At 45.3% G+C, this 19,376-nt stretch overlaps 1 protein-coding gene across 5 annotated transcripts in view; it reads left to right on the top strand.

The window, feature by feature from the left end:
- MORC2 (MORC family CW-type zinc finger 2) overlaps nt 1–19,376 on the top strand; it is a 49,152-nt gene that overhangs the window by 27,385 nt on the left and 2,391 nt on the right. For 3 of the 5 annotated variants that reach the window (XM_040612183.1, XM_040612165.1, XM_040612202.1), the window contains 15 exons: nt 829–908; nt 6,989–7,071; nt 8,008–8,093; nt 11,177–11,317; nt 11,814–11,968; nt 12,113–12,241; nt 13,683–13,788; nt 14,900–15,032; nt 15,389–15,463; nt 15,573–15,965; nt 16,354–16,497; nt 16,591–16,645; nt 17,431–17,572; nt 17,913–18,104; nt 18,200–18,293. In XM_040612183.1, the coding sequence (XP_040468117.1) occupies nt 829–908; nt 6,989–7,071; nt 8,008–8,093; nt 11,177–11,317; nt 11,814–11,968; nt 12,113–12,241; nt 13,683–13,788; nt 14,900–15,032; nt 15,389–15,463; nt 15,573–15,965; nt 16,354–16,497; nt 16,591–16,645; nt 17,431–17,572; nt 17,913–18,104; nt 18,200–18,293 (2,008 nt within the window). The remainder of the gene's footprint in view (nt 1–828; nt 909–6,988; nt 7,072–8,007; nt 8,094–11,176; nt 11,318–11,813; nt 11,969–12,112; nt 12,242–13,682; nt 13,789–14,899; nt 15,033–15,388; nt 15,464–15,572; nt 15,966–16,353; nt 16,498–16,590; nt 16,646–17,430; nt 17,573–17,912; nt 18,105–18,199; nt 18,294–19,376) is intronic. The other 2 variants (XM_040612173.1, XM_040612192.1) reach the window with 2 other exon arrangements.

Below are 19,376 nucleotides of genomic sequence, written 5' to 3'. Positions count from 1 at the left end.
TCTAGTGGCTTTGGCTTTGGTAAGTGCTGAAGAGGCTTATTTTTTCATGAAAAAGTTATTTGGGATGGGATTTTCCTCTCAATACATCCAAAACCTTGTGTCTTAAGGCAGTTTGAGTTCCTGCAGGCTCTGATCATCCTTCTTGGTGTTGTCATCTCTTCCCCAATTATGTGCCTCTGCACAGAGGTGACAGGCTCTGTAGCAATCAGGCTGTGATCGGCATTTGGCTTATTATGATATAGGGAAGGTGAAACAAGCCACTACAGCTCAAGCACAGTTTACAAAGTTGTGAGTCAGATGTGTAGCATACAGAAATGTCGTGAGAGCTTACAAATGAAACTTGAAGCTCCATTCAGAGAGTTGCTCTGCTACTTAGAGGCTTTCAGCTAGCCCTGCATGGAGGTGGGCACTGTCAGACTGCACCTGTGGACAGCTGTTTGCAGGAGAAAAGAAGGGTTGTTTATCAGTAGTGGGAGATTTTTGAGAAGCTTTCCATATGTATTCACTCCTCCTTTCTACTTCTGAAGAAGTTATTCCTGTAAACTTTGGTATTTCCTCCAAGAATATGGATATATTTTGCCCCTGCTGGTTAAAGCAGAAGAGGGTATTGTGGTTGTAGCTACTATTAAAGCATCTTTGACTTAAAATTTTTTGCATAACTGCATCCAAAAACGCCCAGTTCCTGATATGTATACCTCCTTTTCTGTATATTGAATCTATCGAGAAGAGTAGAGTAGTAAGTGGACACCTTATTCTCTCATACAGTGATGAAACCTTGGTTTGACCTTACTGCTGAGCTTGCTGATTAATAAGTTTTGATCATCACAGGATGTACAAGTATACTTCAAACCGTTTCAAGACCCGTGCAGAGCAAGAGGTGAAGAAAGCAGAGCACATGGCGAGGATAGGTGAGTCTTCGGGGTATGCATGCATCCTCATTTTACTGTAGTGAAGGAAAGGACTGAAAGAGTCTGCCTTGCTGATTATGACCTGAAATTGCTTGCTTCTGTGGTCATTATGATTGCTCAAGAAATTTGTTATTAGACCGACTGTAGATGACCCAGACTTGCTTCCATGTAATGGAAGGAATGCATTGTTCCCTAAGACCACTTCCTCTGGGAAATACATGTACAGAATAACCCTTAGAGTCACAGCTGTCCACCCTTTTCTCCATCAGAAGCCTGGCTAAACCGTCACACTGTTACCCTGCAGTTCTGCTCCCACCTTTTGCATATCATTAGCTTTTGGTCCTGTTCTCCTTCTGCTCCTTTCCTGTTGAGGCAGTTGTTCAAAAAACAGATTTTTTATTCTGTCGCTTGATGTAAAGTGATGGGTCTGGGTGTATAGGGGAGTTCTGGTTTGTTTCTTGGGTCTTTCTCACCTTCAGGACTTGCCTTTTGTCCATCTAGTCTTCCCTTCCTATGAAGTCTTGTAGTTCTCAGGAGAAACCCAATTTGACATTTGGATAGTCAGCATATAGAAATTGTATAGACATACAAATATAGCGTATAACTTCATTAAATTTGCACAAATTTACCATACAAAGTGGTCTCAGTAACCCCTGATGGGGAAACGCTGTAGTGAAGGATGAATCTTGGAAGTTGTAAGACATGTTGACCCGTATCTTCTGATAGGTTTCACAATTCTCCTTCATAAATAATCAGAGGCATGTGTCCTCTCCCTGTGTAAGAGCTACTCCAGGCACATATGTATGTCTGTGCAGGTCAGCTCTACAAGTGATGGTGCAACATTCAGCCTGTGCAGTCATTAAGGGCAGTGTGATTTTGACCCTGCCCAAAGCAAAGCAGAAAAATTAAATTGTGTAAATTGCTATGTTCCCTATATTCCTCCTTTATGAAGTACAGCCTCACAAGATAGACTTGAAACTATGAAGTTTAACCAGATTTTATCCTGTGCCTCAGTCCTCATAGATGAATTTATTTTTTAGATTAAGTCCTATAGCCAAAGCAGGCATTCAGCACACACTTGCATTGCCTTTCAAGAAGGTGCAAATAGCATGATTTAGAGAGACTTCTTTCTTGCAGCAGTCCATGAGGCCTTTGTGATGCTTACAAGGTGAGCTTTAATGATTTGACACAGAACACCACTGTCATTCGGTGTGCCAGTGCTAAGTAAGAACGGATACCATTGGCATGGAAACATAAACTCATCTTCATCTCCAAAGCTAGCCCACTGCCTCCGGTGGTGAAGTGGGTGCTGAGCAAATGGCTTTGAACATGGTGGCAAAAACTCACAGCAGACCTCAGACTGTTTTCTGCAAGATTTGGTCACATGAAGCCTCCAGGAATAAAATGTTTTTGTAGCATTGACCTCAGCTTCAATGGCACAGATGTCATTTCTTTGCTTCTAGGAAAATGAATTTAATCTGTAACAACCAAGTTCTCTTGTTCGGCTGTTGATAGCAAAGATTAATTTCGTGTCATCTCCAGCATATGCTTTCTCTTGAGGGTGCACACCACTTTTTGGAGGGATCATCTCCAGGGAATGATTTAGTTTTCTCTTTCAAAACTAGGGGTGCGTTGTGAGAGTTTGTGGGTCTCAGCTGATGTAACCACAGTTCCAATATGCCATGGCTGCCTGCCAGGGATCTGTTGGAATCCACCATACTGTAGAACTCTACTGAGGGATTGATAAGTCTCTGGAAGTAGCTTATGAGCTTGTTGAACCAAAACTTAGGATAACTGAAAAATACCTGTGGCAGGGGAAGGGGCAAAGAAAAGGGGAAAAAAAAAAGATGTATGGGCAGCTGTGACTATTGGTGAAATGGCTTGGGCATAGCCAGAAAAAGCCATGGCTCAAGCGTGAAGACATACGTATTTTTTAAGATGAAGAGAGGCCACTCTTCATTCCCTGGAAACTGACTTCCTGCCTCATGTGATAAGCTGTAGCGTCCAGATCCCTAAGTGAGCAGATGGACTCAAGAAAAAAGTACCATTCCTGGGCAAGGTAGTTGTGAAAGTCATCAGCTGCGTTCCATCTGTTTCTGAACCAAGACTGAATGCTGCACCAAGGCATCTTGGTATTGCCATTGTTTAGTTTCAAGAAATCCTCTTACAAAGACTGAAAAGCAAACAAACAGAAAAGGTGAAGATTTACATGGGTGTCCAGCACTGAAAGCCATTAAGAGCTATGTTCTGCACTGGATGTTCGTCCAGAGTATTTTAGGGTGTCCAGTGACTTGCTTGGCAGTACCGTGGGTATGCTGTGCCTGCTGTCCCCTGGGAGGACATGAATGTGGATTCTAGCTGCTGTATGCTCATTGTCCTGCTGAGGGCATGCATTTTGCCCGTTAGAGCCTCAGCCCTCAGACTCTGAGTTGTTCCCTGTCAGCCATGCCCTCTCAGTTATCATTGTGTTAGAGCAAGTTTAACCTGTGCCTTTTGTGGGTCACTGCTGTGTTCTTCCCTCCAGACACAGTTGCATTTAGCCTACCAGCTCCTATGGTACAAGCTTCAATTTAAATGGACCAAGTGTTTTAAAGAGTCTCCAAACTCCTGTGTTTTCACGTTTAGCCAAGCTGACTCTTGATGATGAAGTCCGTCGCACAGTGCAGTTGTGCTGTGACTTGCTTGGTAAGCTGCTGTGAACCTCAGAGCATGCTGCTGTGGGAACTGGTGGAAAAAAACTCAAATAGAACACTGCCTTGAAAGGAAAAGTGATTTTTACTGTAATAGTGTAAGTTGACTGTGCGCAGTTGCATTTCTGTACCTGCACACACCAAAAATCTGCATTTCCCAAGTAACACTGACCATGGATGGCATGGGGGACGGTGGATACAGGTTATCAAACACTGGCTACAGCATCTGGATTCCTTCTGGCTGGCAACTGAGGGCTGCTTTTTGGGGAGGTGCTTGGTAATTTCTGAGAGCCAGTTGCTATCCTGCCATCTTCTTGCTTACCTCATCCTCCATAAACCTTAAGCAAGGTCACTCCTCCACTGTTGTATTTCCTTGTTTTGGGTGTCTCACAGCTGCAGTTTGTCTGCCTGTTGGGAGAGCATGGAGGGAGACAGCTCCTAGGGTGTGCTGCAGCCGTGCTGCTGCCTGCTGGCTGTCGGGGTGCAGGCCTGCTGCTCGCCTTGGTGTAAGCCACACCATCCCTCACTGCGTTCCAGTTGTATTTCCAAAATCATAGAATCATGGAACAGTGTGGGCTAGAAGGGACCCTAAAGACCACCCAGTTCCCACCCCCTGCCGTGGGCAGGGACACCTTCCACCAGCCCAGGCTGCTCCCAGCCCTGTCCAGCCTGGCCTTGAGCCCAGCCAGGGATGGGGCACCCACAGCTGCCCTGGGCAGCCTGGGCCAGCGCCTCGATGCCCTCACTGTAAAACATTTCTTCCTTATGGTCAGTCTATGTCGATCCTCTTTCAGGCTAAAGCCATTGCCTCTTGTCCTGTAACTACAAACCATCATAAAAAGTCTCTCCAGCTTTCTTGTAAGCCCCCGTCAGGCACTGGCAGGCTGCTTTAAGGTCTCCCCGCAGCCTTCTCTTCTGCAGGGTGAACCGCCCCAGCTCTCAGCCTGTCCCCACAGGAGGGGGGCTCCAGCCCCCTGATATGTGTCCCACCTCTGGACTCACTCCTGCCCTTCTGATGTTGGGGACCCCAGAGCTGGGCGCAGCGCTGCAGGCGGGGTCTCACGAGAGCAGAGCAGAGGGGCAGCATCCCCTCCCTCGCCCTGCTGGCCACGCTGCTGGGGATGCAGGACATGGTTGGCTTTCTGGGCTGCAAGTGCACATTGCTGGGTCATGTCTGAGTTTCTTGTCCACTAGCATGCCCAAGTCCTCTGCAGGGCTGCTTTCAATCCGTTCTCAGCCCAGCATGTATTTGTGCTTCGTATTGCCCCAACCCATGTTCAGGACCATGCACTTGGCCTTGTTGAACTTTCTGAGGTTCACAAGGGCCCACCTTTCAAGCCTGTCAGGGTCCCTCTGGATGGCATCCCGTCCCTCAAGCATGTTGACCACACACACTTGGTGTTGTCAGCAAACTTGCTGGGGGTGCACTTGATCCCACTGTCCATGTTGCCAACAAAGATGTTAAACAGCACCAGTCCCAATACTTGACCCCATAGGAGCGCTGCTCATCACGGATCTCTACTTGGCTGTTGAGTTGTTGACTGCAACTCTTTCAGTGTAACTGTCCAGCCAATTCCTTATCCACCGAGTGGTCCATCTGTCAAATCCATGTCTCCAATTTAGAGCTAAGGATCTCATGCAAGACAGTGTCAAATACTTTGCACAAGTCCAGGTAGATGACATCAGTTGGTCTTCCCTTATCCACCAATGCTGTAACCCTGTTGTAGAAGGCCACCAAATTCGTCAGGCATGGTTTGCCCTTAATGAAGCCATGTTGGCTGTCACCTGTTGCCTCCTTATTTTTCATGCGCCTTAGCACAGTTTCCAGGAGGATCTGCTCCATCGTGATCTTACCAAGCACGGTGGTGAGACTGAACAGCCTGTAGTTCTCAGAGTCTTAACGTTTTCCCCTTTTTAAAAATAGGCATTGTTTCCCCTTTTCCAGTCAGTGGGGACTTCACCAGACTGTCAGAACTTCTCATATATGATGGATAATGGCACAAGTTGTGACACAAATCATGTCTGTGCCTGTCAGCACATGCCAGCCTTTTAACCCATGCGTTATTGTTTCTTCTAGTCATCTTGCATGTAAACATTTCTGTTCATACTTTATTTATAGCAGTCTATTTCTGTTAGAAATCTTTGCAGTTCATGAAAGCTGCCATGTTGCTGCTTCCTGTTCCAGAAGTGAGTGCGGAGAGCCTTGCAGCGCAGGGCTGCATCTGCAGCACACGTGCCCAAGGCAGGTGCTTGCAGGTGGCAGCTGCAGTTCTGGCTTTCGCTGCTCAAGCAGGACATTACTTGCCAGACAGTGTTTACCCCTGTGGACCCCGTAGCCCAGGGGTCCTCAAACTTTTTAAACAGGGGGCCGGCACGTGGATGAAGTGGCAGGAGGTCATCTGCAGCTGCTTGGTTTCCGCCCCCAGCCCCCGGCGGGGGGTGTCTGTAAATACCGGGGGCCAGATTGAGGACCCTGGGGGGCCGTATCTGGCCCGTGGGCTGTAGTTTGAGGACCCCTGCTGTAGCCTGTGGGATGGAGCAAGATTACTCATCCATCTAGTTCTTGTACTGCTGTGAGCAGAACAGGCTTCTGACCTGAAAGGGAACGTGAGCCAGTGTGCTTTTGGAGAGCATACAGGTGCAAGACACATGGTGCTAATTTACCAAAGCCCATTGCGTCTCAATTTTAGGAAGGGACCTCCTTGCTGAAAATTAAATTTATTGAATGAATCTTAAGCAATACTAGGGTGATGTATACCTATTGCCAGGCAGTCTTGGTAATAGCCTGGGAGAGAAGCAAAAAGGGGAGTTTCTTTTAAGTGGTAAACTTGGCGTGGGCAAAGATCAGGTGTAGTGATAGGTTTTCAGAACACTGTCCTGTTTTATGTGTAGCACAGATTTGTCTTTTTCCAGGCAAAATTTAGCAGTTACCAAAGATAAAAGCATGTCTGAGAGTAGTCCTTTCCCTTCATCTCTGCAAGAAAATGACCTTTCTGACTCCTTTTCAAGCCTGAACTAGGTCTTTGTATTGTGAGAGCCTTTCTCTGCCTTCATGCTTCTGGACAGAGGAGGCAGGGCCACTTGCATCCTCACTCTTTTGAGTTCCTTACTAGCTTCTCCTGGATCTTTCCTTTAAACATGCTTTTGCAGAGTTTAGATCTGCTGTTATGACAGTGTTGACTGTGACCTCTGAGCAAGTTTAAGATGGCGTGTTGGTGTCGCCCGCTCATATATAAGGTTCTATTTTGTACCTTTTTGGGTTACCTTTGTACGTTTGTACATGTCAGTGCAGCAAAGCCTCTCTGGAAATCAGTCTCCTCAGGTGAATGCTTTACGATACACTGTCTTTACTGAACAGTTGACAACATTCTTTCCCCCTGTGTGTTTCAGCGGAGGAGAAGGCTCGTGAGGCGGAGAGTAAAGCCCGTGCCCTTGAGCTGCGCCTAGGAGGTGATCTTACGTGGGAGTCCAGGGTGAGCCTTGTGCTTCGGCAGCATGTCACATTTTAGGCACTGAGGGATGGTTCAGAGTGGTGTCTTTGGAGCAACGCCAGCTTGGGAGCAGTGCTGGCTGGTCAGCACCCAGTGGTAGCACCTGGTGTGTATGTTAAGCAGGTGGCAACTTCAGTCAGTGGTGAATTGCCAGCGCTGTTCAGGCAGCTTTGTGGTCTCATCGCTGCTGGATGTGCTTCAGTGTCTACACGTGGTTTCCAGCTCAAGTGGGAAGTGTGCTGATGTTTCCCTGCCCACAACCTCCAATATATCCTGAGTAGAGAGGCAACCCCCAGCCCCCAGGCACTTTGTTTGATGTCAGCCTCTGCAGAAGAGGCCAAGGGAACATGAGGTATTTGAGCAGAAGTAAAATTGGGTGGTTTTTTTAACAGTTCGCTCACCCTACCTGTGCAGCTGGCTCTGAAGCATTTGAGCAGGATCTTTTGGAGATGGGCTGTTTGCTTTCTCCCAGGGGGGCTGTGGCTCTTGATGGGGGCAATGCTGAGACCCAACCTGCTGCTGGGTGGGAAGAGGGCTTGCAAGGATGCCAGGTGGGGTCAGCAAGTGACACCAGCTTAAAATCACTGTGCTTCCTGTTCGCATCTAATGGAAACAACAGTACGCAAGTGCCCTGGAGATTTCCCTGTGCCTCCATTACCCTTTGGTTTCAGTTACCTTAGGTGTTTAGTTGTATTTAGACATTTTCTTCCAAGCAGCTGTGTAGCTACTTAACAACCCAGCACCAAGTGCTGCCTCAAATGTAAAGGCGTGCTGATTGTCACCCTCCACCGTTTGTGAATTCAATTCTTTACATTTAAAATATTTCTGATATCTTCTTGAAGAGGGAAAAAATCGTAGAAGTGAGTTAATTTCATGAATTTCACAGCAGCAGTTTTACTGTGCGATGCCTCATTGCAGGTGACGCTACGTCAAGTCCAGAACTCTGCAATAACCATGCGCCGAGAGGCCGATGTGAAGAAAAGGATCAAGGATGCGAAGCAGCGGTGAGTGCAAGGTGGTTCAGAGTTCTGATTTTCCCAAGCTGTTCACTCCACATGCACAAGTATCTCCTGCTTTCTTGTTTGGTGGAGGGAGCCCTCCTGCTCAACACTTAAACGTCTGTGGCCATCCTGTATGCCCTGGTGGTTAAACCAAGGGGATTGAGTTTGGTATTCTGGTTTCTTCTGCTATCCGCCTCTTGCTGAAAGACATCTTTGGATTTGGCTTGTTCTCCCAAGACATTGTTCTAACTTAGCTCTGGTTGCAATTAATTTCACTATTGATATATTCACAGGAATATTTCACTCTCTGTATGCATTTTTTTGCAAATTTGTCATATGCATTTCACAAATGAAGTTGTAATGAAAAACAAACGCTCTTAAAACAAATGCCGAGTCTGAGAAAGTTAGGGATTTGTATATACCAAGTCTCTCTTCCCACCTAGTTGTTTTGCATGCTAGTTTACATGGATGCTTAGGTCAGAACTATCCCAGACTTGTTGCCAGAGATAGATCTAATGCATCTTAAGATGCTAAAGATAAATAAATAAATACAGCTTTAATTTAAAAGTGCTAGAGCTGTGATCTGAAGAATGCAGAAACTCTTGGGAGAAACTATTTCTTTCAGCTTCCATGCACTTTTCCATGTACAACTTGTCTTTTAATTCTTGGTTTTGATGACATTAGTGCACAAAGTGAAATTTTGTGAATGGTCTGGCCTTCCTACCAATGGGAAAAATACTTTTTCCTTTTAGAAAGCTGAACAACAAACAAAGAACTTGGACAATACAAGTTTGTTTGAAAATGCCCTTTGTTGACTAGTTGGAACTGGGAGATTCCAAGTTTTCTTCAGCAGTTCTTTCCGTTTGTATCTTAAGAGGGTTTGTAGGCCACACAATGTAAACCAGTTCAGCTGGTTTGGAAGAGTACCCCAATTGTAGATACATCAGAAGGTTATCTCTAGTCAGGTTTCAAACGTGATGATGAGGAAAATAGATGTATGTAACAGCTAACCAGAGGAAAAGGCCTCTTTTCCAGGTTTCTGTACAGACTCAGCCACACATTCTCCCGAGAGAGCTGCTGCATGCTCTGCCGGCTCTGGGCAGGTATATGAATTTCCCTGTGTCCCTGCATTCATTACAAGTGATCAGAGGCAGCTCAGAGGGTCAGGCTTTTCCATAATCATGCACTTTATCCAGAAAACAGAAGAAACACCTGAAAAATGTGTATAACAGGAAACCTTCTATATGAAACAATTTCTGTAGCCTCAGTTATAGAGTATGTCCTAGGACAGTTTTCTGCTGTGTCTCTGGTGCAGGGTTCATCAAGGAAAGAAATGTTTTCTGGTTTCCAAAGCCTGCGTAGGGTCAGGTTATAAATCCAGCAGATAGGACAGATTCCAAAGTCTTAGTAATAAAGTCCTGGCCCACCACTTGGATGACAATTAGACTTCATGTCCTCTTTGATAAAAATGAGGAGATGCCCTTAATGTTTTGTAGGTGAGTGCACATTGTTACTTGAAATTTAAGGCTATACACCCTTTCCCAGAAGTTAGAAAAAGAAAATTAATCCCTGAGATGGGTGTTTTGCCATGCCTACTGACGCTCTTAACTCACAGGCATCCACCTAGATGAGCTGAGACAAAGAGGGTAACGTTCTAGCCTGGCTTCTATGTTGGCAGTGTTCAGAATACCTCTTGGCAAATGTTTAGGTTTAAAATTACTGAAGGCTGCTATTTCAGGTGTTTTCCTAGTAACTTTAGAGTCATCTTTTAAAGGAAGGTGTTTTATGGAGTACCTATACATCTGTGTGGGGAAGAGGATGGCTTTAAACAGAAAGTGAACCTGAAATGAATCTATTTCAGGGATTTATTTTGCAATGCTTGACCATTAAGACAGAGTTACATCTTACTTATATCTGCAGATTATTATTGTGCAGTCCTCATGCATGCACAGCTCAGGTTCTTTTAATCTGATATTAGTAGACAGTCAACAGATCATTTTAAAGAATTCCACTATCTTCAACTGATCACTTAAGTAGAAGTAAAATTCCTAATTGGGATAAAGCACATAAGTGCTAAGAATTTGATGTGGGAAGAAAAATATGGGAGGTCAGAAATGAGAGGTGTGGGTAGGACAAAGGTATAGACTGTGCTTTGCAATAATTAAAAGTTAGGAGCTCACATCTGATGATACCATCAGCCTGAAACTGAGGATCCTCGTTATGAAAATCCTCAGTATGGTTTTCATGGAAGCTGTGGAACCTACTTAATTTAGTCTGTTAAAGAGCAGTAGTTCTGTTTGTGAGACATAGGGGGTTTGGTTGATTTATAGTGCAAAGAGATCTAAATCTCTTGAGGCTTTCTGCATTGCGGGAGATACAATTCCTGATTATGAGAGATTCAGATTCAGAAATCTGTATGTGCTCACAATCATACCTGAGGCCAACTTTTGTTGAAGTCATCTGCTGTACAGATAAAGTAACAATCATGCAAATTGCTCTACTGTCATTTCCAGGAAAAATGCTCTGCTTGGGCTGTGTGTTATGTCCTCCAGCTTTTGAACTTAGACTAATGGTGTTGTAAAACTTAATGATGAGAACTTTCCCAGAATCTGAATACCAAGACTGTATTTTCAGATCAAAGTCTTAATTTCCATGCTTTATCTAGCATAGAGATCTACATCTGGAAGATACAAACCAAAATAACATTGGAGAGGACCAGTCTGTACTTAACAGTACTTTTGTAAAACTAGGTAACTGTAAGTTTTTTGAACAAGCAGATCTGAAATAAAAACAAGAATCCATTCCTGAAGGAGGAAACATATCCAAATGAGTAATTAAATTATTTGAACAGATACTGTCCAGCCTAAATTGGTGTCTGTATTGCGAAGATTTTGTATTTTGTTCATTGTTTAGTTGTAATGCACATTCAACAAGTGCTTCATGTGTTTTAGAAATAGTAGATACAGGGCAGTTGTTAGTAAAGCCGTAACACTCAAAGGTGCTGGATGCCTGTACCGTCTGTCTAATGATGGCAAAAAATAGTTTTATTTTCAACATCTCTGAGGCTCTGTTTCATACTCTTACAGAGCACTGAAGGAACCCAAAGAACTGAATTTTATCTTTGGTGTGAATATTGAGCAGCGCGAATTGGATGGCATGTTCATTTATAACTGCAGTCGCCTGATAAAGATGTATGAGAAGGTTGGCCCACAGCTGGAGGGTGGCATGTGAGTTCCTGGAGATTTTGCAACAACCCTTTTGCTTAAGCCTGGCATGTTCCTACGTATAACTTAGGCTGTGCAATAACCTTGTTCTGCATTAATCTATCTTCATGAGCATGAGGCTACTCATTTTGTCAGCTTTTAGTTTGTATTCTGACAAATAAATTATATTTAATATTGCCCAGTATTTCCCTGATTTCATGATAGAGAGTTCTCTGCACAGATTTTGGTCATACCTGCAGCTGTATGAGGCTTTTGTTCTCAATGCTGGCATCTGGGGCTGATGATTCCAGGCAGGGTAGGTCTTGAAAGCAAATACAGATAATTGAGCCCACCTAACTTTTTGCATGCTGGCTCAAAGCTGATAAACTAAAACCAGTACTGCTGCAGGAATGGGTAAGTGAGCGAGTGTCTGTGTAACCCACTATTTTCAATACTATTTCTCTGAACAACCACCTGGTCATAGTTTAATGATGTTTGTGACTGTGTGTCCCTCTTCCAGGGCATGTGGTGGAGTGGTAGGTGTGGTGGATGTGCCCTATTTAGTTCTGGAGCCAACCCATAATAAACAAGACTTTGCTGATGCCAAAGAGTATCGACACTTGCTGAAGGCCATGGGAGAGCATTTGGCTCAGTATTGGAAGGATGTTGCCATAGGTAACGAAGCTTCACGATTACCAGGGGCTGGAATGGGAAGCTTTGGTGGCTGGCAGGCAGTTAAGGGGGAGAGCAGCCAAGGGTGCAAGTGGTGATTTTTGTGGAAATGGCTCCATACTGAGCGGGGGCTTGTTTGTTTTCCAGCCCAGAGAGGTATCATCAAGTTCTGGGATGAGTTTGGTTATTTGTCAGCAAACTGGAACCAGCCTCCATCTAGTGAACTGCGTTACAAGCGCCGGAGAGCCATGGAGATCCCTACCACGATTCAGTGCGGTGCGTCTAACCAGGCTGTGATTAGGAGGCTGGTCCTTCCTGGGGAAGGGAGGAGGGACTCCTGGCTGTAGTTAGGGAGCAGCTAATTGGGTAGCAGATTTGACGCAAGCTTCACTATCATTATCCCCTTCTAGGGCTTGTCTCCTTCTGTGAGTTGCCTTTGTCAGCACTTGATGGTACACTTGGACATCTTGGTGTAAGGTTCCTTTCCTGCACAGTTTACTAACCATGATATTCTTCAGGTGCCCTAACAGAACAGGGCAGGTGTGGCCAATAGTGGTGTTGAGAATGGGCTTAGAAATGGCATATGAACTGGAACTGCCCAAAGCCACCCATTCCAGCACTAGAGTAAGATCTGAAACTTTCCCATAGGCCAGGGGTCCTCAAACTTTTTAACCAGGGGGCCAGCACATGGATGAAGTGGCAGGCAGTCAACTGCGGTTGCTTGGTTTCCGCCCCCAGCCCCCGGCGGGGGGTGTGTGTGTGTCTGTAAATACCGGGGGCCGGATTGAGGACCCTGGGGGGCCGTATCTGGCCCGCGGGCCGTAGTTTGAGGACCCCTGCCATGGGGTAACTTGTAACTTGTGTTCTGACGCACTGGCTTGCTAATTGGTAGTGGGTGTGAGCATAGAAGAGAACCATGTACAGCTGACTTTCAAATTTAATTCGAGTTCTCTTCTGTGCACCTCTAAACAGCTCTGGTTGAGCACTTACTTGCGGGAAGGGAGATCTTCAACACTTTGTCTTCTAGTAGAGTGACACCAAACTCCCTCAGCTTCATTCTTCCCACAGGACAGGACGTAGCAAGGGCTCTGAGGCCAGTCTTGTGGAATTATTTTGTTAGGCTCTCCTGCCTTGACAGTTTCCTCAATCCTTTCCAAGTTCCTCCCAAAGAGGAGAGGCTTTCCTGTCATTATGCATGTCCTCTGATGTAATTTTTCTTGTCCATCCTTCCAGAGCCTGATTTAAGAATGTTTGCATTTTCTTGGCATAATGTGGTTTTTGTAAGCTGTTGATTTCATGGTAGGCCAGCAATGCTCTGGAAGCCAAATTCCTGGTTCATCTAAAATCTATTATATTATTATTATAACTTTTTTTTTTTTTTAGTGAGTAAATCTCTGGCTTGTTTTGTGTTCATATCAGTAAGAGACAGCCTGACTTCTGAGTAGTGATTTGAGGACTGGCTGTTCAGTTTGGTTCATCGTGCTGTCACTGCCGCAGTGAGAGGCCCTGTAGTATCTGTTGATGCCAGACTTCATCAGATTCTCATTATGGATGCCTTGTACAAGATTTGAGATCTTCCTCCTAGTATTTTGTGAGCATGAAGCAAGAATTGATGTGGTCCTTGGGCATTAAATGAGCTTGAGAAATGCTATGGAAAAAAAAAAGGGTTTTTGGCTCAGGCTGTATATTCCTGACTTGCAAAGTGTTTGTCTGACAGATGTATGTCTGAAATGGCGGACTCTCCCATTCCAGCTGAGTTCAGTGGAGAAGAATTACCCTGATAGCTGGGTATGCTCTATGAACCCTGATCCTGAACAAGACAGGTAAGAATCAGTTAATATAAAAACTTTATCTACACTTTTTTTTTTTTTTTTCATTTTTCTGGTCATCTGTTCTTTGAGAATAATTGGAGGGATAGGCAGTAATTTTGTCCCTTTAAGCTGTGCTCACGGTCTGTGAGAAAGTAGTGATGACATATGTATTTGGAGCTGACATGTTGGTGAGCATTTGTGAAATATATAAATTTCAGAGTGCACCCTCAGCAAATCTGTATGTGATACCAAATTGGGAGGAGTGGCTGATAGTGCCAGAGTTTCATGCATCCATCCAGGGGGACCGGGATGGGCTGGAGAAATGGGCCAACAGGAGTCTCATGAGGTTCAACAAGGAGAACTGTAAAGTGCTGCCCCTGATGAGGAACAATGCCAGGCACCAGGATGTGCTGTTCAGCCTGGAGCAGAGAAGGCTGAAGGGGATCTCAATATATATAAACACCTGGAGGCACACTGCAAAGAGGACAGAGCCTGGCTCTTCTCAGTGGTGCCCAGCGGCAGGACTGGAGACCGTGGGCACAAACCAGAATGCAGGAGGTTCCTCTGGAACATCAGGAAACTTTCCCTGTGAGTGAGGGTTACCAAGCACTCTCACAGGTTGCCCAGGGAGGCTGGGCAACCAGTTCCAAGTCACTGTGCTTGAGCAGAGAGTTGAACCAGATGACCTCCAGAGGCCCCTCCAATCTCAACCAGTGATTTGATGAAATTAAGTTCCTTTATGTTTTTTCTGCACTGTCGCTAGAAATATGATTGTAGCTTTAGTTTCTGCATGTTAATTTTAATGTAGGTAGCATAGATAGACAACGATTGAAGAACAGTCATAAGTGCAGGCTGGTAGCAATGTATGTTCAGTGGGGTCTTTGCAATTGTCTTCATTACTACTATTGCTCCAACCCATTAGACACGCAAACTGCAGCAACACCTCTGAGTTGCATTGAGCCCAAGAATGACATTTTGCACACTTGAGGGAGCAACACATTAATTAATTTCCCAGCGGTTTTACTGCTGCATTTGGGATGGGATATGGGGATAGTGCTGTGTGTGTGAGACAGTGCAGGTTTGCTGTCATTGTTGAGGTTGTCGTGCATTCCCTTCATGCTAGGTGTGAAGCTGCAGAGCAGAAGCAGAAGGTACCATTGGGAACTCTGAAGAAAGACTTGAAATCACAGGAGGAAAAGCAGAAACAACTAACAGAGAAAATCCGCCAGCAGCAGGAAAAGCTGGAAGCTCTGCAGGTGAATCTAGAGGTCTCAAGCTAAGCACAGCAGGTTTGAGGGACCTCCTAGTGCAGTGGCTGATGCCAAGTCACATCTGTCTCAGCCTCTAATGCCACCTGTGCTCCTTCGTATGGGGTAGGGGTTGTTTTAACGACAGAAAACAAGCATCTCAGCTTGCATTTGATTTTCTGCTAAGAAAATGGGAGCAACTGCTGTGTTCTTCTGAAGGGATGCCTCTTGAAGGACACAGAGCATGCCTTATAATTCTTGATTTTAAACTGGAAAACTGTTTGCTGGGCTGGGTTCAGGCAGGCCCTGACAGCTTTTTAGAGATGGCCTTTCTGATTTTTTTTTTTTTTTTTTTTTGGTAATAGAAAACCACTCCAATTCGGTCTCAAGCTGACTTAAAGAAACTGCCTCTGGAAGTGACCACACGGCCTGCAGGGGAGGTAAATGGGATATGGCTGTAGGCTTTATACTCTTCTGTGCTGTCCTTAACTGCTCTGAAAAACAGTGCCTGACTCTTCTGTCCTTTCTCTGTACCCTCATTTATTTCAGGACACCCAGTCGCAAACCCGACCTCAGCGCCCACGATCTCCTCCTTTACCTGATGTAATCAAGAATGCTCCAAGCAGACCACCACCATCACCCACACCTCTTCCCAAGTCCGTCAGTCAGCTGAAAAGGAGCTCTTCAGCCTGGCCGAATATCAGCACTCCCAAACTGGCAAGCATGCTCTCCAAGGAGGAGGCAAGCACTTCCAAGACACAACAGCAGACTGTGACAGCTGGAAAGTCTAACAGCACTTTAAAAACTGTTGCCAAACCAGGTACAACAATGAAGCCACCCTGTGCTGTCCTGCAGAACCCCAAAAGCTCACATGAGGCACCCAGTCCAAAAGCTGCTAAGGTGCCTGCACTAAAGAAATCTGCCACTGTCAAATGCCCACAGGTGAGATTCTATGGGATGAAAACTGTCATCTCCTTACCTTCTTTTCTGCATAGCCTGTCTTGCTCTGTTGCATGGGATTTGCACTGTAGTCCCTGCACAGGACAAAACTTTTACTTTACTCTTGGGTTAGGGAGCCATTCTGCATCCTTCCTGAAGACTTGTTTCATCTCTTTCCTGTTAGACCAGACTGTTTCCCCAGAAAAAAAATAATGTGGAGTGGCAGGGTGAGCGTTTCCATGATCACGTAATGCCTGCTAAAACCTTCTGGAAAAGCTAATTAATTATCAAATGAAATACTGAGTGCTGAAATTTTTTTTTTAACTTGGTTGAAAAAGTTTTTGTTGGTAGCATGCTGGAATTACAGCTAGAGCTTGTTTGCTTCCTGCAGGCGTCTTCCACTCGGAAGAGGACCTTGAACACCGCAGAGGATGGGTCTGAGGAGGAGGGGGAGCACAAGAAGGAGAAAACAAAACGGGGCAAGTTTGTGGGAGTGAAAGAAGAAAAGAAGGATTCCAGTGAGGTGGTGGTAGAGGTGAGAGTGCACTGGTTTCCCCAGCAGAAAGTATTTGTCAAGTGTTTATAATCTTGGTGGGAGGCAGCTAATCTGATCTCTCCCTGCTCACAGCTTACAGACAGTGCTGGGGAAGAAGAGCTGGCAGAACTGAAGAAAGCTCAGAAAGGTGAGAAATGAACCCATGAACTGCCTCCGGTATCTAACAGTGGAAAAGGACTTTTGCAGAACTAGACTCACTGGTTAAACGTGTGATTTCATTAATGAGCTTTTTAAAATAAGAATGTGTAAATTTGGGTCACAAACTACGAGATGACTCTAACTTGCATGAAACATTTTGGCCAGGAACACCTTGATTAGGCAAGAGGCAGTTGTGGTGTGGGAAGATCTGTAATCTGAGGGCTGCGTGACGTTAATGGGTGATGCTTGGCTGTGTGGTGTAGACTGATGTCATTCTCATTTTTCCTAAACTGAATGGATCGTGGAGTTATGTTAGCTGGGAAATGCTGAGGACTGTATCTAGACCTGCTGCGTTGCTGTGAGAGAAGAGGAGCTGAGGGGCCCCCAGGAAAGATGATAGCCAGTGTGGTATTGCACCTTCTGCCAGAGCAGGGCATTTCTTGAGCTTGTTCCCAAGGAGCTTTCTGGAAGGTGACCCACTAGGAACACATGGCAAATTGTCCTAGTGGCCACACAAGCCTGGAAAGCCCGTGTGAAACAGCCCAGAGTACAGTTCTGTCTGAAAACGCTGTATAATTTCCTTGCATCTTAATGTTTCTAAGGAGGACTTGAACTGTGTACAGTGGTTTTACGGTTTACGTACCATTTGAAGGAATTGTCACAGGTTTAGGTTTGCTCCCTGCTGAGGGTGGCTGTCTTCTCTACAGCTCATGCAGAACATGCTCTCTGGCATATGAATGTTTGCAAACATCTTTACTGTCAACCTCCTTGCAGATAAAGGGATGCATGTGGAAGTACGTGTGAACAAGGAGTGGTTCACAGGCCGTGTCACAGCTGTGGAAATGGGCAAGCATGCAGTACGGTGGAAGGTGAAGTTTGATTATGTTCCTACAGACACCACACCAAGGGATCGCTGGTAACTATCTCTAGCTGCTGGTTTTTGGAGACTTGTTTTGCTTTTAGGAGGAATACCCCATTTTACTTCCATAGATGCTGAAAACAAATATGTTGCTGTCATGTCAGGAAGCGTGTGTGCGCTCACGACTGTCCAGCTGCTTCTTAAGGAATGAGCATGACAGGCTCCCTACAGTCTGCTCATCACTTTGATGTGATGTTTCTGTGGAGGTAGCTGTTGTGTAATCTGGAGGTCTCAGACTGACACCTGGATATAGGTTCTGATGAAGCTGTTAACAGTGTTTCAGGTATGGCCAGTATAGAAAAAGATATCTGACTTTCCCGTAATACTTTTTTTCCAGGGTAAAGAAGGGCAGTGAGGATGTGAGATTGATGAAGCCTCCCTCTCCTGAGTACCAGGCTCCAGATACACAGCAGGAAGAGCAGGTTGTTGTGGCTGAACCTTCTACCTCAGACTGTGTCAGAATTGAGCCAGACACCACTGGTCCCAGCAGCAGCCAAGAAACAGTAGACTTATTAGTCCACATCCTTCGGTGGGTTCACTGCAGGTCTTGTGAGCTGCTGCAGTCTGATTGCTTTAGTCTTTTAAACTCCCAATTCTGGCTTTGTGTTTTTCTTTCCTGCATAGAAATTTTTTGCGGTACTTCCTACCTCCGAACTTTCCTATCTCCAAGAAGGAGCTGAGTTCCATGAGCTCAGAAGGGTTGCTGGCATTTCCCTTGGTGAGTTCAGTGTTTCTAGAAAAGTTTGGGGTTTTTCCACACACACATTCCATTCCTACAGCAAGTGTGCATCCTGTTGGTGCAAGATCACACTCTCAAAAGGTTATTTGGATCCTTAACAGACTAATGTAGCTGAGAAAAAAAATGAGAGCCTCTGAAACATGTCTTAGGTCTTCTGGCAGTTGTTGCTGAGGATTTTTGTAATTACCATACAGCTGTGTGGGAAGGCTGTTGACTTGTCCATTGCTGTTAAGCTTTTAAAAAAGAGAGGCCAGGTTAGAGGTTTGTAGAAATAGGATGTAGGCATACCTGTTCGTTTTGCCCTCAGCCTTATAAATCTAACTTAAAAATGGGGGAGAACAAGGAATCCAACTCCCCTCACACTTCTGCAGGTGAGCAAGCTGATCACCTGTGACTCAGCTTTACATCTTAAGGCTTTTGGGGTGGCCTTTGTTTATTTGAGCAAGGAACAATTGGGGCTGAGCCTACACCCGTATCTGCATGCTGGTGTTGGAAGGTCCAGTGCAGGCTGAAACGTGGAGAAATTGTACTGGCTTCTCTGACTTCTGTCTTCTCTGACATATGACAAAAGGAGGCCTTTTCAGGAGGCATCTGTAGGTGAGCAGTGTAAGCCTTACTTGGTAGTCTACAAAGTGCCCAGCTCCCTTACTCACCATCTGTTTATTGGCAGTCTCTCCTGTCTCTTCCTCTTTGTTAATTCAGACGTCTTCTTGCGTTACCGGTCCTCTGCTGCTTCCACAGGACGCGCAGATCTTGTCTGGAGTTTTCTGCAAGGGTAGATGTTCCTGCCTTGTAGTAATAAACTGTGTTGTCTGGGTGGTCTATACTGAGGAAACTCACTGTGTACACAGGCTGTCAGATCTTTCTGACAGCATAACTGTGGTTTTAGGCTTTTTAAAACATGCTGCATCCTTAATCTGCATTCAGGCAGCTTTTGTTGCAGTTCTGGTCTTTGAGGTACGTAAAAACCGTTGTGATTTTTGTGCTGCCTGCAGTAGGCAAATCAGAAATGCAAAATGTGAGCATGGTTAACTACGCTGGCAGGGCGTGCAGGGGCACGAT

Source organism: Falco naumanni, chromosome 1 (genome assembly GCF_017639655.2).
Source record: "Falco naumanni isolate bFalNau1 chromosome 1, bFalNau1.pat, whole genome shotgun sequence".
NCBI classification, from domain to species: Eukaryota; Metazoa; Chordata; class Aves; order Falconiformes; family Falconidae; genus Falco; species Falco naumanni.
The sequence above is the reverse complement of the archived record's forward strand: the minus strand, read 5'-3'. Positions and strand labels throughout refer to the sequence as shown.